The 15,449-nt window shown below is 36.3% G+C and overlaps 1 protein-coding gene across 1 annotated transcript in view; it reads left to right on the forward strand.

Moving 5' to 3' along the window:
• Positions 1 to 12,000: 12,000 nt before the first annotated feature.
• LOC121327812 (trafficking protein particle complex subunit 10-like) overlaps positions 12,001 to 15,449 on the forward strand; it is a 142,538-nt gene continuing 139,089 nt past the window's right edge. Inside the window, exon 1 of the mRNA XM_041272020.1 lies at positions 12,001 to 12,241. Within this exon, the coding sequence (XP_041127954.1) occupies positions 12,181 to 12,241 (61 nt within the window). The 5' untranslated portion in view covers positions 12,001 to 12,180. The remainder of the gene's footprint in view (positions 12,242 to 15,449) is intronic.

Genomic DNA, 15,449 nt, shown 5'->3' on the forward strand with positions numbered 1-15,449 from the left:
TTAGGAATAGCAGAGGACCTAATACTGATCCCTGTGGTACACCACTGGTTACCACACTCCATTCTGAGGTTTTTCCTCTAATCAGTACTTTCTGTTTTCTACATGTTAACCACTCCTTAATCCATGTACATGTGTTTCCTTGAATCCCAACTGCGTTCAGTTTGAGAATTAATCTTTTGTGCGGGACTTTGTCAAAAGCTTTCTGGAAATCTAAATAAACCATGTCATATGCTTTGCAATTATCCATTATCGATGTTGCATCCTCAAAAAAATCAAGCAAGTTAGTTAGGCACGATCTCCCTTTCCTAAAACCATGTTGACTGTCTCCCAGTACCCTGTTACCATATAGGTAATTTTCCATTTTGGATCTTATTATAGTTTCCATAAGTTTGCATATAATAGAAGTCAGGCTTACTGGTCTGTAGTTACCTGGTTCAGTTTTGTTTCCCTTTTTGTGGATCGGTATTACGTTTGCAATTTTCCAGTCTGTCGGTACCACCCCTGTGTCAAGAGACTGCTGCATGATCTTGGTTAGCGGTTTGTAAATTACTTCTTTCATTTCTTTGAGTACTACTGGGAGGATCTCATCCGGCCCAGGGGATTTGTTTATTTTAAGAGCTCCTAGTCCCTTTAACACTTCTGCCTCAGTTATGCTAAAGTTATTTAAAACTGGATAGGAACTGGATGACATGTGGGGCATGTTGTCCGTATCTTCCTTTGTAAAAACTTGTGAAAAGTAATCATTTAATATATTTGCTATTTTTTTTTCTTCCTCTACGATTTTGCCATTTGTATCTCTTAAACATTTAATCTCCTCTTTGAATGTTCTCTTGCTGTTGTAATATTGGAAAAACATTTTGGAATTGGTTTTAGCTCCCTTAGCAATGTTTATTTCTATTTCTCTCTTGGCCTTTCTAACTTCCTTTTTGACTTGCGTTTGCAGTTCTGTGTACTCTTTCTGCGTACTTTCTTTTTGGTCCTTTTTTAATGCTCTGTAAAGTGTCTTTTTTCGCTGAATATTTTTTTTAATTGATCTATTAAACCATTTTGGCAATTTAGTTTTACATTTAGATTTGTCTACTTTAGGGATGTAATTGTTTTGCGCCTCTAGTACTACATTTTTGAAGAACAACCATCCTTCTTCTGTGGGTGTTTTCTCTATTTTACTCCAATCTACTTCTGTTAGTCTCTGTTTCATACCTTCATAGTTTGCTTTTCTAAAATTGTAAACCTTAGCTTTAGTCTTTACTTTTGAGGATTTAAAAAACACTTCAAATGAGACCATGTTGTGGTCTGAGTTTGCCAGTGGTTCTCTGACCTCTGTTTTAGTTATTCTATCTTCGTTATTTGAAAAGACTAAATCAAGGCATGCGTCCCCTCTAGTGGGTGCCTTCACAAATTGTGTTAGGAAGCAGTCATTTGTCATTTCCACCATTTCTATTTCATCCTTCGCGCTACCCACCGCGTTTTTCCCATTTTATTTGGGGGAAGTTGAAATCCCCCATTAGTATGGCTTCTCCTTTGCTACATACATTTCTAATGTCATTGTATAACAGATTATTGTGCTCACCGTCTGAATCTGACGGTCTATAGCATGCTCCTATTATTATGCCTTTTGAATTTTTGTCTGTTATTCTGACCCATATTGATTCGGTTTTATTTTCTTTGTCCAGGTTTAACACCTGGGCTTCAAGACTGTTTCTTATGTATAGCGCTACCCCTCCTCCTCTTCTGTCCTGCCTGTCTTTCCTATACAGTGTATACCCACAAATATTATATTCGTTTCCATCACTCTCAGATAACCACGTTTCTGTAACACCTATCACATCATAGTTACCTGTTAGTGCAGTAGCTTCAAGTTCTAGAATTTTGTTTCTGATACTTCTAGCATTTAGATAAATACATTTAATGGTTGTCTTACCTGAGTTGTTGTTCTTGTTTTGATGCGGTCTCTCTTCTGTTTTTTTGTTGATTGAAACACATTAGAGAAGTGGACCGATTTCTGTTTTCATTTATTTTTGTGTGATACCTTCTCATTACCTTACATAGTTCTGCTTTTTAACTAGTAAAACGTGTGCTTTCACAAAAGGGTTAGAATGTCTGTGCTTTAAAAACAGCATAATTTTTTTCCTGAATAGAGTGTCCAGCAATGCACCATAACAAAACTGCAAATCCTTTGCAACTGTAAATTTCAAGAACCGTAAAACTATATAACGTCTCTCAAATGTGAACATCTAACATTGTGTACATCCAGCTGTTCATCATTGTGATGCAGAGCCCTCTCCACTGCCTTTCTATTTAGAGTTTTTTTTCCCCCTTTTGTACAGGTTACAGCGGTTAGCAACTACAGTTGCGCAGACACACTGCAGACCGGACAACTAATTTTGCCACTATCGTTATTACACTCCAGCCATGGGTAAGTATTCAGCCAGTTTGCCTGAAAATCTATCTTTAACTTTCCATTCACTGACATTGCTAATTTGTGCTGTTGTATCACTAAGGCTGTATTTTTTCATGTAGAGCAGGAATTTCACGATTTCCATGGATTAGAACCAGTGCTGTGTAATATTAATAAATATAATATAAATATAAATATAAACGCAAGTCATGCACATGCTTACACTTTGTGGAAGTAGTTGTCAGGATAACATTCTGTATCTGTGGTTGTCAGCAGGAAGATGCAGAGTCTGCATCATAGGTTGACATACTCCCTAGCATGTACGCCATTCTACTGTGGGAGAAACTAAATTTTTGCCATAGTGTTATCGTTTCTGTCCGACTGAGAAACCTCATTTACCTTTCAAAACATTAAAATGGTCTGCGATTATGTGGATATAATTAGTGCTGTTTTTATTCTTGCAAAAATAGCATAAATGAGGTCAATTCACAACTTTTTTTTATTTCAATGGTAGCCTACTGCATAGCAGTAGTTTCTGTATAGTAGTAGTTGTAATTTGTAGTTAAAATAATGTTACTTATTGATTACTAAACAAAAAACCTACACTAATAACATGCATCATCTCACATTTAAAATATTCTAATAAACTTAACTGTGATCATGTGATTGTGGAGTTTTGCTTTTGTTGTTCCGATATATATGGTTGTTGCACCATTAAAAGTAACTTACACTTGATCACATGTGTGCTTGCAAGAATAAGTGGAAAACCTGTTTGTTACTGTTGTTCCATAGTTAAGGAATATAGAACATAAAGTTTTTTTCCACTTATCGCAAGTAAAACTGGACATGTACTGTGTCCCACATTTTATATTTTAAAACCTACATACTATATGAAAATATATCTATGGGAAACTAAAGTCATACAAATGGATTATTGTAAAATTGTGGAACTTTATTTATTTATTTATTTATTTTTTTTTTTACTCTGAAATAAAAAAAGACTGAATATCTCAAAACTGTTTGGAATACACAGTACTGTTCTTCGTCTGAACGATTTATTTATGAGATGAGCCAAAACAGACTGTTTAGTTTGATTTCATTTTGCCAAATGAAAGCTCTTTAGTTTGATCACATAATATATGCATGCCACAAACGGGAGGACAGAGTCTCTACTAGAAACAATCAACGGACGGCACTGAATGTAAAAAACAGAAACAAAAAACCCACATAGCAACCAAACAAAAAATGTTTTAAAACAAATTGCACAAACCAGTTACCAGAATCATGTTCCAAAAGATGAAGCTCAAGGAATACCAGTCACCCATGCACACAACTAAAATATGACTGTGATACTAGTCACAGGGAGGTGGAGCAGTCATGGTTTCAAACATACCCTTTAGTCCCAAAAGAACATTTTCACAGACGGCAAGCCAGAAACACGCAGCTTCAAGATCACAGCTAAGTACAGATGGTCACTTCCCTCAGGGGGGTGGGGGGGGAGGTGGGGTAACAAACGATAGTTTCACCTAATGAAGGAGGTATAATTTAATAAAATAATAAACATGTATTATGTTCAAAAGAAGGATTCGTCTCACTATGATTTATTGAGTTTTAATGTCAGATTCGGTGCAATATTTTACTATCAGTAGTTACAAGTGAAAGAACTCAGTAAAAAAAACTTTTTTTTTTTTTAACACAGTAGTGGCTGTACAGTCCTAATATTATTAATCACATTGGTACAATCTTGTGTAACTAGAGCTGTGGTTGGTCAGGGAGGCAATAATATTAACATACACTAATAGCAATGTCTACTGGCACAATTTTGCTTTACAGCGTAATAGTCAAAATAATGTAAAGGATTATGCAGTACACAAATATCTCTGCAAACCTATTCAGAATTTAGGAAATCTAACTTTTTTTTTTCACATGGGACTAAGTTTGGCATTTATTAAATGGTAATCAGAGTTATGGTGCAAATTAAGTATAATATTTATGTGTATTGTAAATGGTAGGGTGTGGCATTATATGGCAGTTTTCAGATAAAATACACGTCTTTTTGCCTTGCTGAAACAGTATGTTTATAACTTGTTTACAGTATTGTTAAGTGGCTAAAGTTTTTCCACTGTGGCTTACGTTACTTTAGCCACGGTGGCTAACTAAATTAAAGTTTGTTTGTTAAATTTTTATTTAGGAAAGCCATATTGAGCTGCACTCCACTCGTTTGCAAATAGGTCCTCGTCAAAAAAACAACAAAAAACAATAATAATAAACAAATGAATAAATAAAGATACTACATACATAATATACATTAAAATATTAATTACATACACAGGCCATCTTTAAATGAGTAAACAACAGTTTGTTAAAATTACAGGCAGAGGTCTCTGATCTAATTTCTATAGGCAAGTTATTCCAATCAGCAACAGTAACAAATGAAAAGGATTTTCTAGTCTTAGAGGGAACGTAGTTATGGTATAATAATAAAGATTTGCAATGGTGTTGCTTGTTACAGAACTGTGTATCAGGGGCGCACCCGGGATCTGAGGTATGACACAGGCCCTGTTTTTGGGATGGAAACGCATAACAATCTTGCGTATTGATTGGTCCATGTCTGTCACATGAATATGTCATCACATGACTGGAAAAGCTTCCAGGCATTTTTAATATTATAATCAGAGAGAGCAAGAGAGCAAGAGATCTGCTTTCCACAACCTTTCAATTAAAATATAACGTGGTATTTTGCTGTACTAATGTAACAAACTATGGGTTATTACTTTATATGAATTATCATGTTATGCACGAATGCAAACTGAAAACACAGCATAGTGGCCTGATTACAGCGTCATATTTCCAGTTAGCAACGTAGCGGCCTGTTACGCTCAACAGCACTGGCGAGAACCCTGAATACTATTTTCAGCATTTAAAAATGCACTGATTAAACGCTTGCTTCACTAATGGACAACTTGTCATATGAAATCCAGTTGAACATGCATATCCTAAATTATGAAACACACGGCAAAGAGGGTTTTAAAAAGCTTTAATTACTGGACACAGACAAGCGCAATATTTAGCTCTTGTTAACGGGGTGACAGACTTTAGTAAAAACACCTGAATATTTATTTTTTGCCAAATTGCCCTTTGTATTTCATTTTGAGTTTGTTTTTAAATTGGATATTTTTATACTTTTTTTTTGTAACAATTAATGTGTGAATCACTCAGAAAACATTTATTTTTGTTTGTTTGAATTAACATTTCATCAACATAATATGAAATCAGTTTATTTATATAACACCCTTCATACAGGTGTATCTCAAAGCACTTTACAGACAAAAGCAAAACATACAAACATGTCAGATAAAAAAAGTTTAAGAAATATATAAATGTAAAACACCAGTAACTACATTATTCTGCGTAATATATATATATATAGTATATATATTTATATAGTATATATAATAATATATATATAATATATAATATATATTTTACAAAAACAGAGACAACAATAAAAATTAAAACAGATCTATACATACTGTGATCGAGCAACCACTGACACGTGTCCATTGCCCCTTTAAATGCAAGGCCCAGGACACAATGGAATTTCAGAAGTGCTTGTGCGCTATTTTTAATAAACTCACAAAAACAAAATTAACAAAAACAAAAACACCTAGCTCCTTTTTGAGCATTAACTAAACAAAAACTGGAACCTGTTCTAATACACTGGACAGATAAAATGTTTACCGGCTGAAAAAACACAAAAAAACCCCCCCAAAAAAACACAGTACCCTTTTCTTTGATACGACTGATTAACCCCGTCCCTGCTGTGTTACACACTCTGACTCACAGTACATATAGATATTATAAAAATGCCAGATCAAAACAAGTATGTTTTTAGTCTGGTTCTAAAAACAGATAAAGTCTCGGCTTCCCTCACATGTGTTGGTAGCTCATTCTAAAGTTTGGGGGCTCTACAACAAAAAGCCCTTCGTCCCCATAACATAATTTATTTAGGGATTATCAGCAATCCCATATTCAGGGATCTAAGGTTACAATTGGGGATTTATGGGGTAAGCATTTCTCCAAAATAAGAATATAAGAAAGTTTACAAACGAGAGGAGGCCATTCGCCCCATCTTGCTTGTTTGGTTGTTAGTAGCTTATTGATCCCAGAATCTCATCCAGCAGTGAAGGATCCCAGGGTGTCAGCTTCAACAACATTACTGGGGAGTTGATTCCAGACCCTCACGATTCTCTGTGTAAAAAAGTGCCTCCTATTTTCTGTTCTGTATGCCCCTTTGTCTAATCTCCATTTGTGACCCCTGGCCCTTGTTTCTTTTTTCAGGTCGAAAAAGTCCCTTGGGTCGTCATTGTCCATACCTTTTAGAAATTTGAATGCTTGAATTAGGTCGGTGGGTAGTCTTCTTTGTTCAAGACTGAATATATTCAATTCTTTTAGCCTGTCTGCATATGACATGCCTTTTAAACCCATAATAATTCTGGTTACTCTTCTTTGCACTCTTTCTAGAGCAGCAATATCCTTTTTGTAGCGAGGTGACCAGAACTGAACACAATATTCAAGATGAGGTCTTACTAATGCATTGTACAGTTTTAACATTACTTACCTTGATTTAAATTCAACACTTTTCACAATGTATCCAAGCATCTTGTTGACCTTTTTTATAGCTTCGCCACATTGTCTAGATGAAACATTTCTGAGCCAACAAAAACTCCTAGGTCTTTTTCATAGAGTTCTTCTTTAATTTCAATATCTCCCATATGATATTTATAATGCACATTTTTATTTCCTGTGTGCAGTACCTATGTTGGTGCCAAGTTATTTAGGTCTTTATAAGTTAACAGTATTTTAAAATCAACTCTAAAATTTACACAAATCCAATGCAAAGAAGCCAGCACTGGGGTGATTTGTTCCCTTTTTCTGGTTTTAGTCAACATGGTTTTAGGAAAGGGAAATCGTGTCTAACTAACCTGCTCGATTTTTTTGAGGATGCAACATCGATAATGGATACTTGCAAAGCATATGACATGGTTTATTTAGATTTCCTGAAAGCTTTTGACAAAATCCTGCATAAAATATTAATTTTCAAACTGAACGCAGTTGGGATTCAAAGAAACACATGTACATGAATTAGGGAGTGGTTAACATGTAGAAAACAGAAAGTACTGATTAGAGGAGAAACCTCAGAATGGAGTGAGGTAACCAGTGGGGTACCACAGGGATCAGTATTAGGTCCTCCGCTATTCCTAATCTACATTAATGATTTAAATTGTGGTATAGTAAGCAAACTTGTTAAATTTGCAGACGACACAAAAATAGGAGGAGTGGCAAACACTGTTGCAGCAGGAAAGGTCATTCAAAATGATCTAGACAAGATTCAGAACTGAAAAGAGAAAGTTAACACACAATATGTAACATACAACACAGAAATACACGGGCCTGGCAACATTGCCACAGGAAGGTATAAAAAAAAGGCCAACAAGATGCTCGGATATATAGTGGAAAGTTTAAATCAAGGTAAATAATGTTGAAACTTTACAATGCATTAGTAAAACCTCATTAGAATACTGTGTTCAGTTCTGGTCACCTCGCTACAAAATGGATATTGCTGCTCTAGAAAGAGTGCAAAGAAGAGCGACCAGAATTATTCTGGGTTTAAAAGGCATGTCATATGCAGACAGGCTAAAAGAATGGAATCTGTTCAGTCTTGAACAAAGAAGACTATGCGGCGACCTAATTCAAGCATTCAGAATTCTAAAAGGTATTGACAAAGTCGACCCAAGGGACTTTTTCGACCTGAACAAAAGAAACAAGGACCAGGGGTCACAAATGGAGATTAGACAAAGGGGCATTCAGAACAGAATTATTAGGAGGCATTTTTTTACACAGAGAATCGTGAGGGTCTGGAATCTACTCCCCAGCAATGTTGTTGAAGATGACACCCTGGGATCCTGAGATATCTCCTGTAGCTGTTTTGTATAGGGAGATGGAAGTAAGCATCCTTTAAATCTATAGAAATCAAACAGTTCCCTGTTTGGACCGTCATGGTAAGGGGGACATGGTACTGGCTAGGGATACCATCTTGAATTTTTCTGTTATATATCAGTATTTTGATAATGCCTGTTACTGGAGGATGAGGTTCGATTGTTATTTTGTAACTGTATTGTATGATGTATGAAGCCAGGGCAAAAGTTACACTTCGCAACAATCCTGCTTTTTTGGTGAAAAACCATTTCGGCTTTTCACATTAACCAGACAGTGGAGCTTAGGGCTTTTCATTCGCCAGTCCAGTCTGAAAAGGAGGCGATAAGCTTGATAAGCTTTGTCCGGTGCGGGCTTTAGTGTATGTGGGAAAGCTCTGTCTAAACAGAGGCTGTCAAAATGGATCGCAGACATAGTCAAGACTGCCTATTAGAGAGGCAACTTGCCCCCTCCAGAAATGCACACTGCTCATTCCACCAGGGGCATGGCAACTTCATGGACTTTGTTCCAGGGCTCATCTGTCAGGAATATTTGCTATGCAGCGTTGTGGACTACTCCACATACGCAGTTCTTTCAGCTGAATGTCGTGGATCCACAAAACCCTGGTTTTGGAATGATAGTGTTAAGGGTGGCCTGAGGGTTGACCCTTACAGCACAGACATAGAGTTGAGTTCTCCCTCAATTTTTTTTGCCCCAGCTACTTGTATTGGGGTTCCTAACGGTAATGTGCAAGGTAGCCTTGGCTTAGCCTTGTGACATACCAGCTGGTCTGCAATATTGCAACAGCTTTGGACTTTCTACCCATAGGTAATGGTTACATTTCTATTTCAGGGAACCAGAGTTATGATAACCTAATGTTCTCCACTATCACCATCTTGCACTAGGGATTTCTGTCTAATGTGGATACTCGGACACAGAGGGGAAGAGCTCTATCGTCCCTACCTCAGCGATCTGATAGACTCCATGCTGCATCTTCCTTGAGGGATACAAAAAGACCAGGCAGCTTGAAGGAACAAAGAAGCTCTGCCATGTCTCCCCCAAGGAAGAGCTCTTTTCAAGCATGGGCGTGGCAGCAGGGAGAGATACACACCTGCAAAGTCAGCTGCAGCCGTGCAGTGACTTCAACCAGCGCTCCACAGCCGTCTCCTTTACAGGTCACGATCTTTTTTGTTATTTTGACCAGTTGTCATTTTCTGCAAATAAATGCTCTAAATGACAATATTTTTATTTGGAATTTGGGAGAAATGTTGTCAGTAGTTTATAGAATAAAACAAAAATGTTCATTTTACCCAAACACATACCTATAAATAGTAAAACCAGAGAAACTGATAATTTTGCAGTGGTCTCTTAATTTTTTCCAGAGCTGTGTGTGTGTGTGTGTGTGTGTGTGTGTGTGTGTGTGTGTGTGTGTATATATATATATAATATATATATATATTATATATATAATATATTATAATATATACACATACACACCATAAAATTGCTGCTGTGTTGCATTGAAAAAAAATATATTAATAAGAAACACCTGCTACAAATCAAGGATTCCTGTATGTCCAGGTAGCTCTTGAATTCTGAGTGCAGGATACTGTTCCATAAAAAAAAAAAACAAAAAAAAAAAACAATAAAAAAAACAACCCAATTGATCACATTTTAGGCCTGCTTTTCAGTAATATATGTGAACGCACAAAGGCGCTTATAACCGCAATTATTGTATGAACAGGATTGCAGACCTAAATATGCGGCAGCCCTGGGCCAGCACAGTGGTGTGAATGGGGTCTAAGATTGTCAGTAGTCACTTTCTAATGATCAATGATTGGTTTCGAAAACTTTAATAAGCAGGAAATGTCATCATGCAATTAACATGTTTTTAACAGGTTCCTTTCCGTTTTATGCAATTCCTGTCAATTTACAACATATTCAAGGGGAATCTGGAAATACAACTACTCAGACAAACTTAAAGGGTTTGCCTACCTGGATTACTATTTATCATACTTAATAACTACTTCAGAGAAATTCATGACAAAACAAAACTCTGAAAAGCTGATTAGTGGCTTCATTTAATGCACACAGTCAAAAGACTATTTAACACATTTCATCACCTGTATTAGTAATTTTAATAACAGAAAGTGGCTGAAACAAATTCCTTGTATCTATTAATCATGGCACACTGATGAACGAAGCAGAAACTGCAATAGAAAAAATATACAGAACAAATACCATGTCATATTAAATGGTAAGAAATTAGATATTGAGATATATAATGTTTTCATATAGGAAGTGTCTGGTTTGCAGATTACAGGATAGCATAGAGATAGAGATATAGCAAGATGGAGACTGGAAATCAGTGAGGTTTAATGCAGTTTTTAAGCAGAAAGGGGACTAGATCTGCAGCAGTAATCAGCAGTAAAATAGAATCTTGGAATTTGATATTACTGAATTGTAATGTAATAACTGTACTTGTAACTTGTTGTGTAGAAATGAAATTATAAAGACAATAATCATTTAATCATTTATTCACAAAAAATATTTTTTCAAAGTAAAAGATTCCACTCTGAATATCAACATGAGTCTCTGCGTTCACTTTGAATATCATATTGGATCAAACATTGTCAAAGTGAAAATTAAACCCCTAGAGCTTTCTCATAGCTTGGAAGTTGGAAGTTACTCACAATAACAAGATGCTCGGATACATTGTGAAAAGTGTTGAATTTAAATCAAGGGAAGTAATGTTAAAACCGTACAATGCACTAGTAAGACCTCATCTTGAATATTGTGTGCAGTTCTGGTCACCTCGCTGTAAAAAAAGATATTGCTGCTCTAGAAAGAGTGCAGAGAAGAGTGACCAGAATTATTCCGGGCTTAAAAGGCATGTCATATGCAGACAGGCTAAAAGAATTGAATCTGTTCAGTCTTGAACAAAGAAGACTACGTGGCGACCTAATTCAAGCATTCAAAATTCTAAAAGGTATTGACAGTGTCGACCCAAGGGACTTTTTCAGCCTGAAAAAAGAAACAAGGACCAGGGGTCACAAATGGAGATTAGACAAAGGGGCATTCAGAACAGAAAATAGGAGGCACTTTTTTACACAGAGAATTGTGAGGGTCTGGAATCAACTCCCCAGTAACGTTGTTGAAGCTGACACCCTGGGATCCTTCAAGAAGCTGCTTGATGAGATTCTGGGATCAATAAGCTACTAACAACCAAACGAGCAAGATGGGCTGAATGGCCTCCTCTCATTTGTAAACTTTCTTATGTTCTTATGTTCTAATATTTCCATATTGCCCCAGTTTCAGGACTTAAAATTCTAGTCACCTTATATATAAATATGTAAACAATGTAAACAAGAAACAAAATCAGTTTAAACTGTCACATAATCATAGATTGGTTCTTAAATTCTCTTACAAAATTTGAAATTGTACTGTAGTCCTCACCTTCCCCGTGGCCCCTTAGTGGGCTTCAATAATGGCGCCTGTAGTGAATGCACGCATTGAACCATGGTATTGATTGTCCTAGTGCCTTTGACATATTTTACTTGGCCAAGAAAAATATGCGTTCACCTTCCCTTTAAGGCGCCCAGCCCATAGGAAGTCGTAATGCTTTGCAAATGATAGAGGAAGTGGATGGGTACAGAGAGAGAAAGAACCACTTCAATAATAATAATAATAATAATTATATATATATATGCATATATATTACTGCATACATTATCAGCTAATAACAACACTGATTTTGTTGATGTTTTAACGTTTACATGGAGGGCTAGCATTGACAAGCGGAGTCCATGGAGCCCCCTGAAGAAAAGCCAATAATATACACAATGGAGAACAAACCGATTGTAACGTGTGAGTAATACTTTTTCTAGCAGATTTTTATTTTACATTGTACTACTACTGCAACGAGCACCACTGCAACCTGTACCTGCCACCAAAGAAACGCGGCAAGTTGGGGGTTGAGGGGGCATGATTGAATCTTCCTGTATTTTATATATTATTAATAAATTTGCTTGTTTGTACGTCAGTAGAATAATAGATACCGACTGCTATGCTGGAATTTTGCTACAGTTTAAGACAACAGTTACCTGACCAGTCACACAGGAATGTGACTCTAGATATGGGCGGGATACCACACACCAAGGCGGTTTTGTTAAATATTTTTTGTATGTTTGTGTTGTGCTCTTTTTTTCTTCCTCGAACCAAAGAAAAAAATATTTTCATACTGCTGCCTTGTTTAGCGTGTATCCGCAGATGTGATGCAGCGCCATATGAACTGACAGCCAGCTTTTACTAGGGTCGTTTCTTCAGCGTGAGTGACAGAAAGAAATTGTCATATGCACAAGACTGCAATTTCCCAGCCACGGGAGTCTTTTTTTGTTTTGTTTTTTTTAAATTAGAAAATAACACCACATTCAGTAGGTATAATAATAATAATAATAATAATAATAATAATAATAATAATAATAATAATAATAATACCACAATATTTATTTAACAGTGCACTCCAAACTTGCAGCCTCGGCACTTATAATGCCCTGTGCCGGTCCAAGGAAATGGCCAGATTTGTCAAGATTTGCCAGAAAATAGGCTATCTGTCTAGCTGAGGTGTCCTCAAAGTAATTTTGGCACGGGCATAACTTGATCTTACTTGGCTGTTTGCGGGCACGCTGACTATTGCATAGGTTCTTATCTTACACACTGCCTTCTCGCGACATACCCATATATATATATATATATTATATATATATATATATAAATATATATATATATATATATATATATATATATATATATATATATAGACACACACACACACACACACACACACACACAAACACCCAAATCTATTTAGGGTGTTATTCTTGGCTCACTTTGATAAGGTAAGGTCTCAGGCAGTAATTGTGCGTGCTGCTCTTATTCTTTAAATAATTTATATGAAATATGTAGTGCAAATATTTTAGCATGTTTACGCAGATAACCATGAATAAACTAAAAGAGGTTACATAGCATCTCGCTTTGTTTGAATTTGTCAAATTTGTCAACACTGCTCTGTTCTAAAGATCGCTCATCTCCAGTACAATTATTCAGAGAAAGTGGATTCGTAACTAAATCTACTATGGTGTTTACCTTGTCTGGTGAAATTAAAAAACTATATAGAGAGAAAATTAAATTCTAAATACTGAAATGTACTATTTTTCTCAATAACAGTCGGCGAAATGCAGTACTCAAACGGCGTAATAACATCCCGCCTCCATCCCGCCTCTGCTCACTAATGATCATGCAGAAAATCGTGAACGGCCTCTGCTTCTTTATGTATTATTTGAATGATTGTCAGTGTCCTGCCTTAAAAAACAAATCTATTTTCTATGTAGTGATTGTTATTTATTCATTTATCCAAGTATACCATTCCAGTCAGTTCTGACAATATGAAAAATTGGATTTTAAAGCTGTAAAAAATATGCTTATTTTAAGGACTGTTAGCTAAATTGTAGAAAAGTACCTGATCAAGGACAAAACGTTCTACTGCCTGCCATCAGCAAAGAAAGTGTAACATGCAGTTCCCATTCAGGTTCACAGATGACACCTGTAATTTGATCCCTGATTGAATTTGTCTTTTTTTTGTAAATGTTCAATTATCAATATTTAGAGGTTGAATATTTCAGTCCAGATCTGATTCTTTCTTAGGTGATTTCATTTTAATTTGAAGGTGCTACCAACACCTGATTATGGGGGGGGGGGGGGGGGGGGCAACTCTGCGCTCACCAGGTAAATTTTTTACTGGTCAGGTGCTACTATTTTCCACTTTCAGACCTTGGCATCTCTGGTATATAGCAGTTTTTGTGGTTGCATGGCTATACACCAGGGGTCTCCAACCCTGGTCCTAGAGAGCCCCTATCCAGCAGGTTTTATAGGTGTCTTTACATCATCAGTGGCTAAAGATCTGGAAAACCTGTTAATCTGGACTAATTAAGCCAATAATTGGTTCAATTAAGTAACTGCGAGATTGGCTGAAATGAAAACCAGCAGCCACAGTAGCTCTCCAGGACCAGGGTTGGAGACCCCTGCTTACAGCATACTCAATGTCACTACCCAACAGTAGGTTGTTGCTTTTACTTCATGTACGTGCTGGGTTATGTTATTTATGTAAGCTTAGACAGTTTTCATAGTATTCTATAAAGTATTCTCCTTTACTGTGTTTCAATGTATTGTGATGTTTATTTTGAAAAATATATATTACCTGTACAACTACAAAACAAATACAACATGATAGGAAGGTCTGTCATGTTGTATAACAGTTTCTCCACCAAATGTAAATTATTATTATTATTTTCCAAACGAGATATTCCCATAAGTAATAGCATAACATCCTTAATGCTTCAAGTCGAACAAAAATATACACCTGGCCAAAAGTAGAACATTTCATGGTTGGACTCTGAACATGGATATATTACAGTTGGCAACAAATAATTGGTATTTCTGCTTAAATGGGATACAACTCTGGGAGACGGTTCTTCCCAATGCTATTTAGGTTGTTTAATTGGGACGTCACGTTATTTAATTGGGATACAGTATTTTCAAATGATGAACGGAGAACACTTTTCAGAGCAAGACAGTTCTTGTAGCGCAGTGCAATGATTACGTGACTACTTTGTGACTTGTGTAAGTTGTGTTAACCAGGTTGAACTCTTGAAGGAGCTGGAGTCTGCTATGGTTTCTCAGGCTGTTGGGGCAAGGAAAGTCGGCGTGTTAATATAGCAGGTGCCTTGCCTTGTGATAAGATGTAATTCATTATTTTTCATTTTATGTAGAAGTAAAAAAAACACGATTCATTTGGTTTAGGAATAAAAAACGGTTCATACGGGTCATGCAATTTCTGAAATGTCAGAGAAAATTAAAATCGGTTTTTCAGACCTGGAAAGTCAGGGAAGTTTTACGAATTCTAGCTGTGGTCATGGAATGTCAGGGAAAATCATGTAAGACAAGTTACATTGCCCCGTGTACAAATGACTTTTTTTTTTTCCTCCCCACTTTACGGTTATACATTTTCCTGGCACAT

This window comes from Polyodon spathula, chromosome 15 (assembly GCF_017654505.1).
Source record: "Polyodon spathula isolate WHYD16114869_AA chromosome 15, ASM1765450v1, whole genome shotgun sequence".
Lineage (NCBI taxonomy): Eukaryota > Metazoa > Chordata > Actinopteri > Acipenseriformes > Polyodontidae > Polyodon > Polyodon spathula.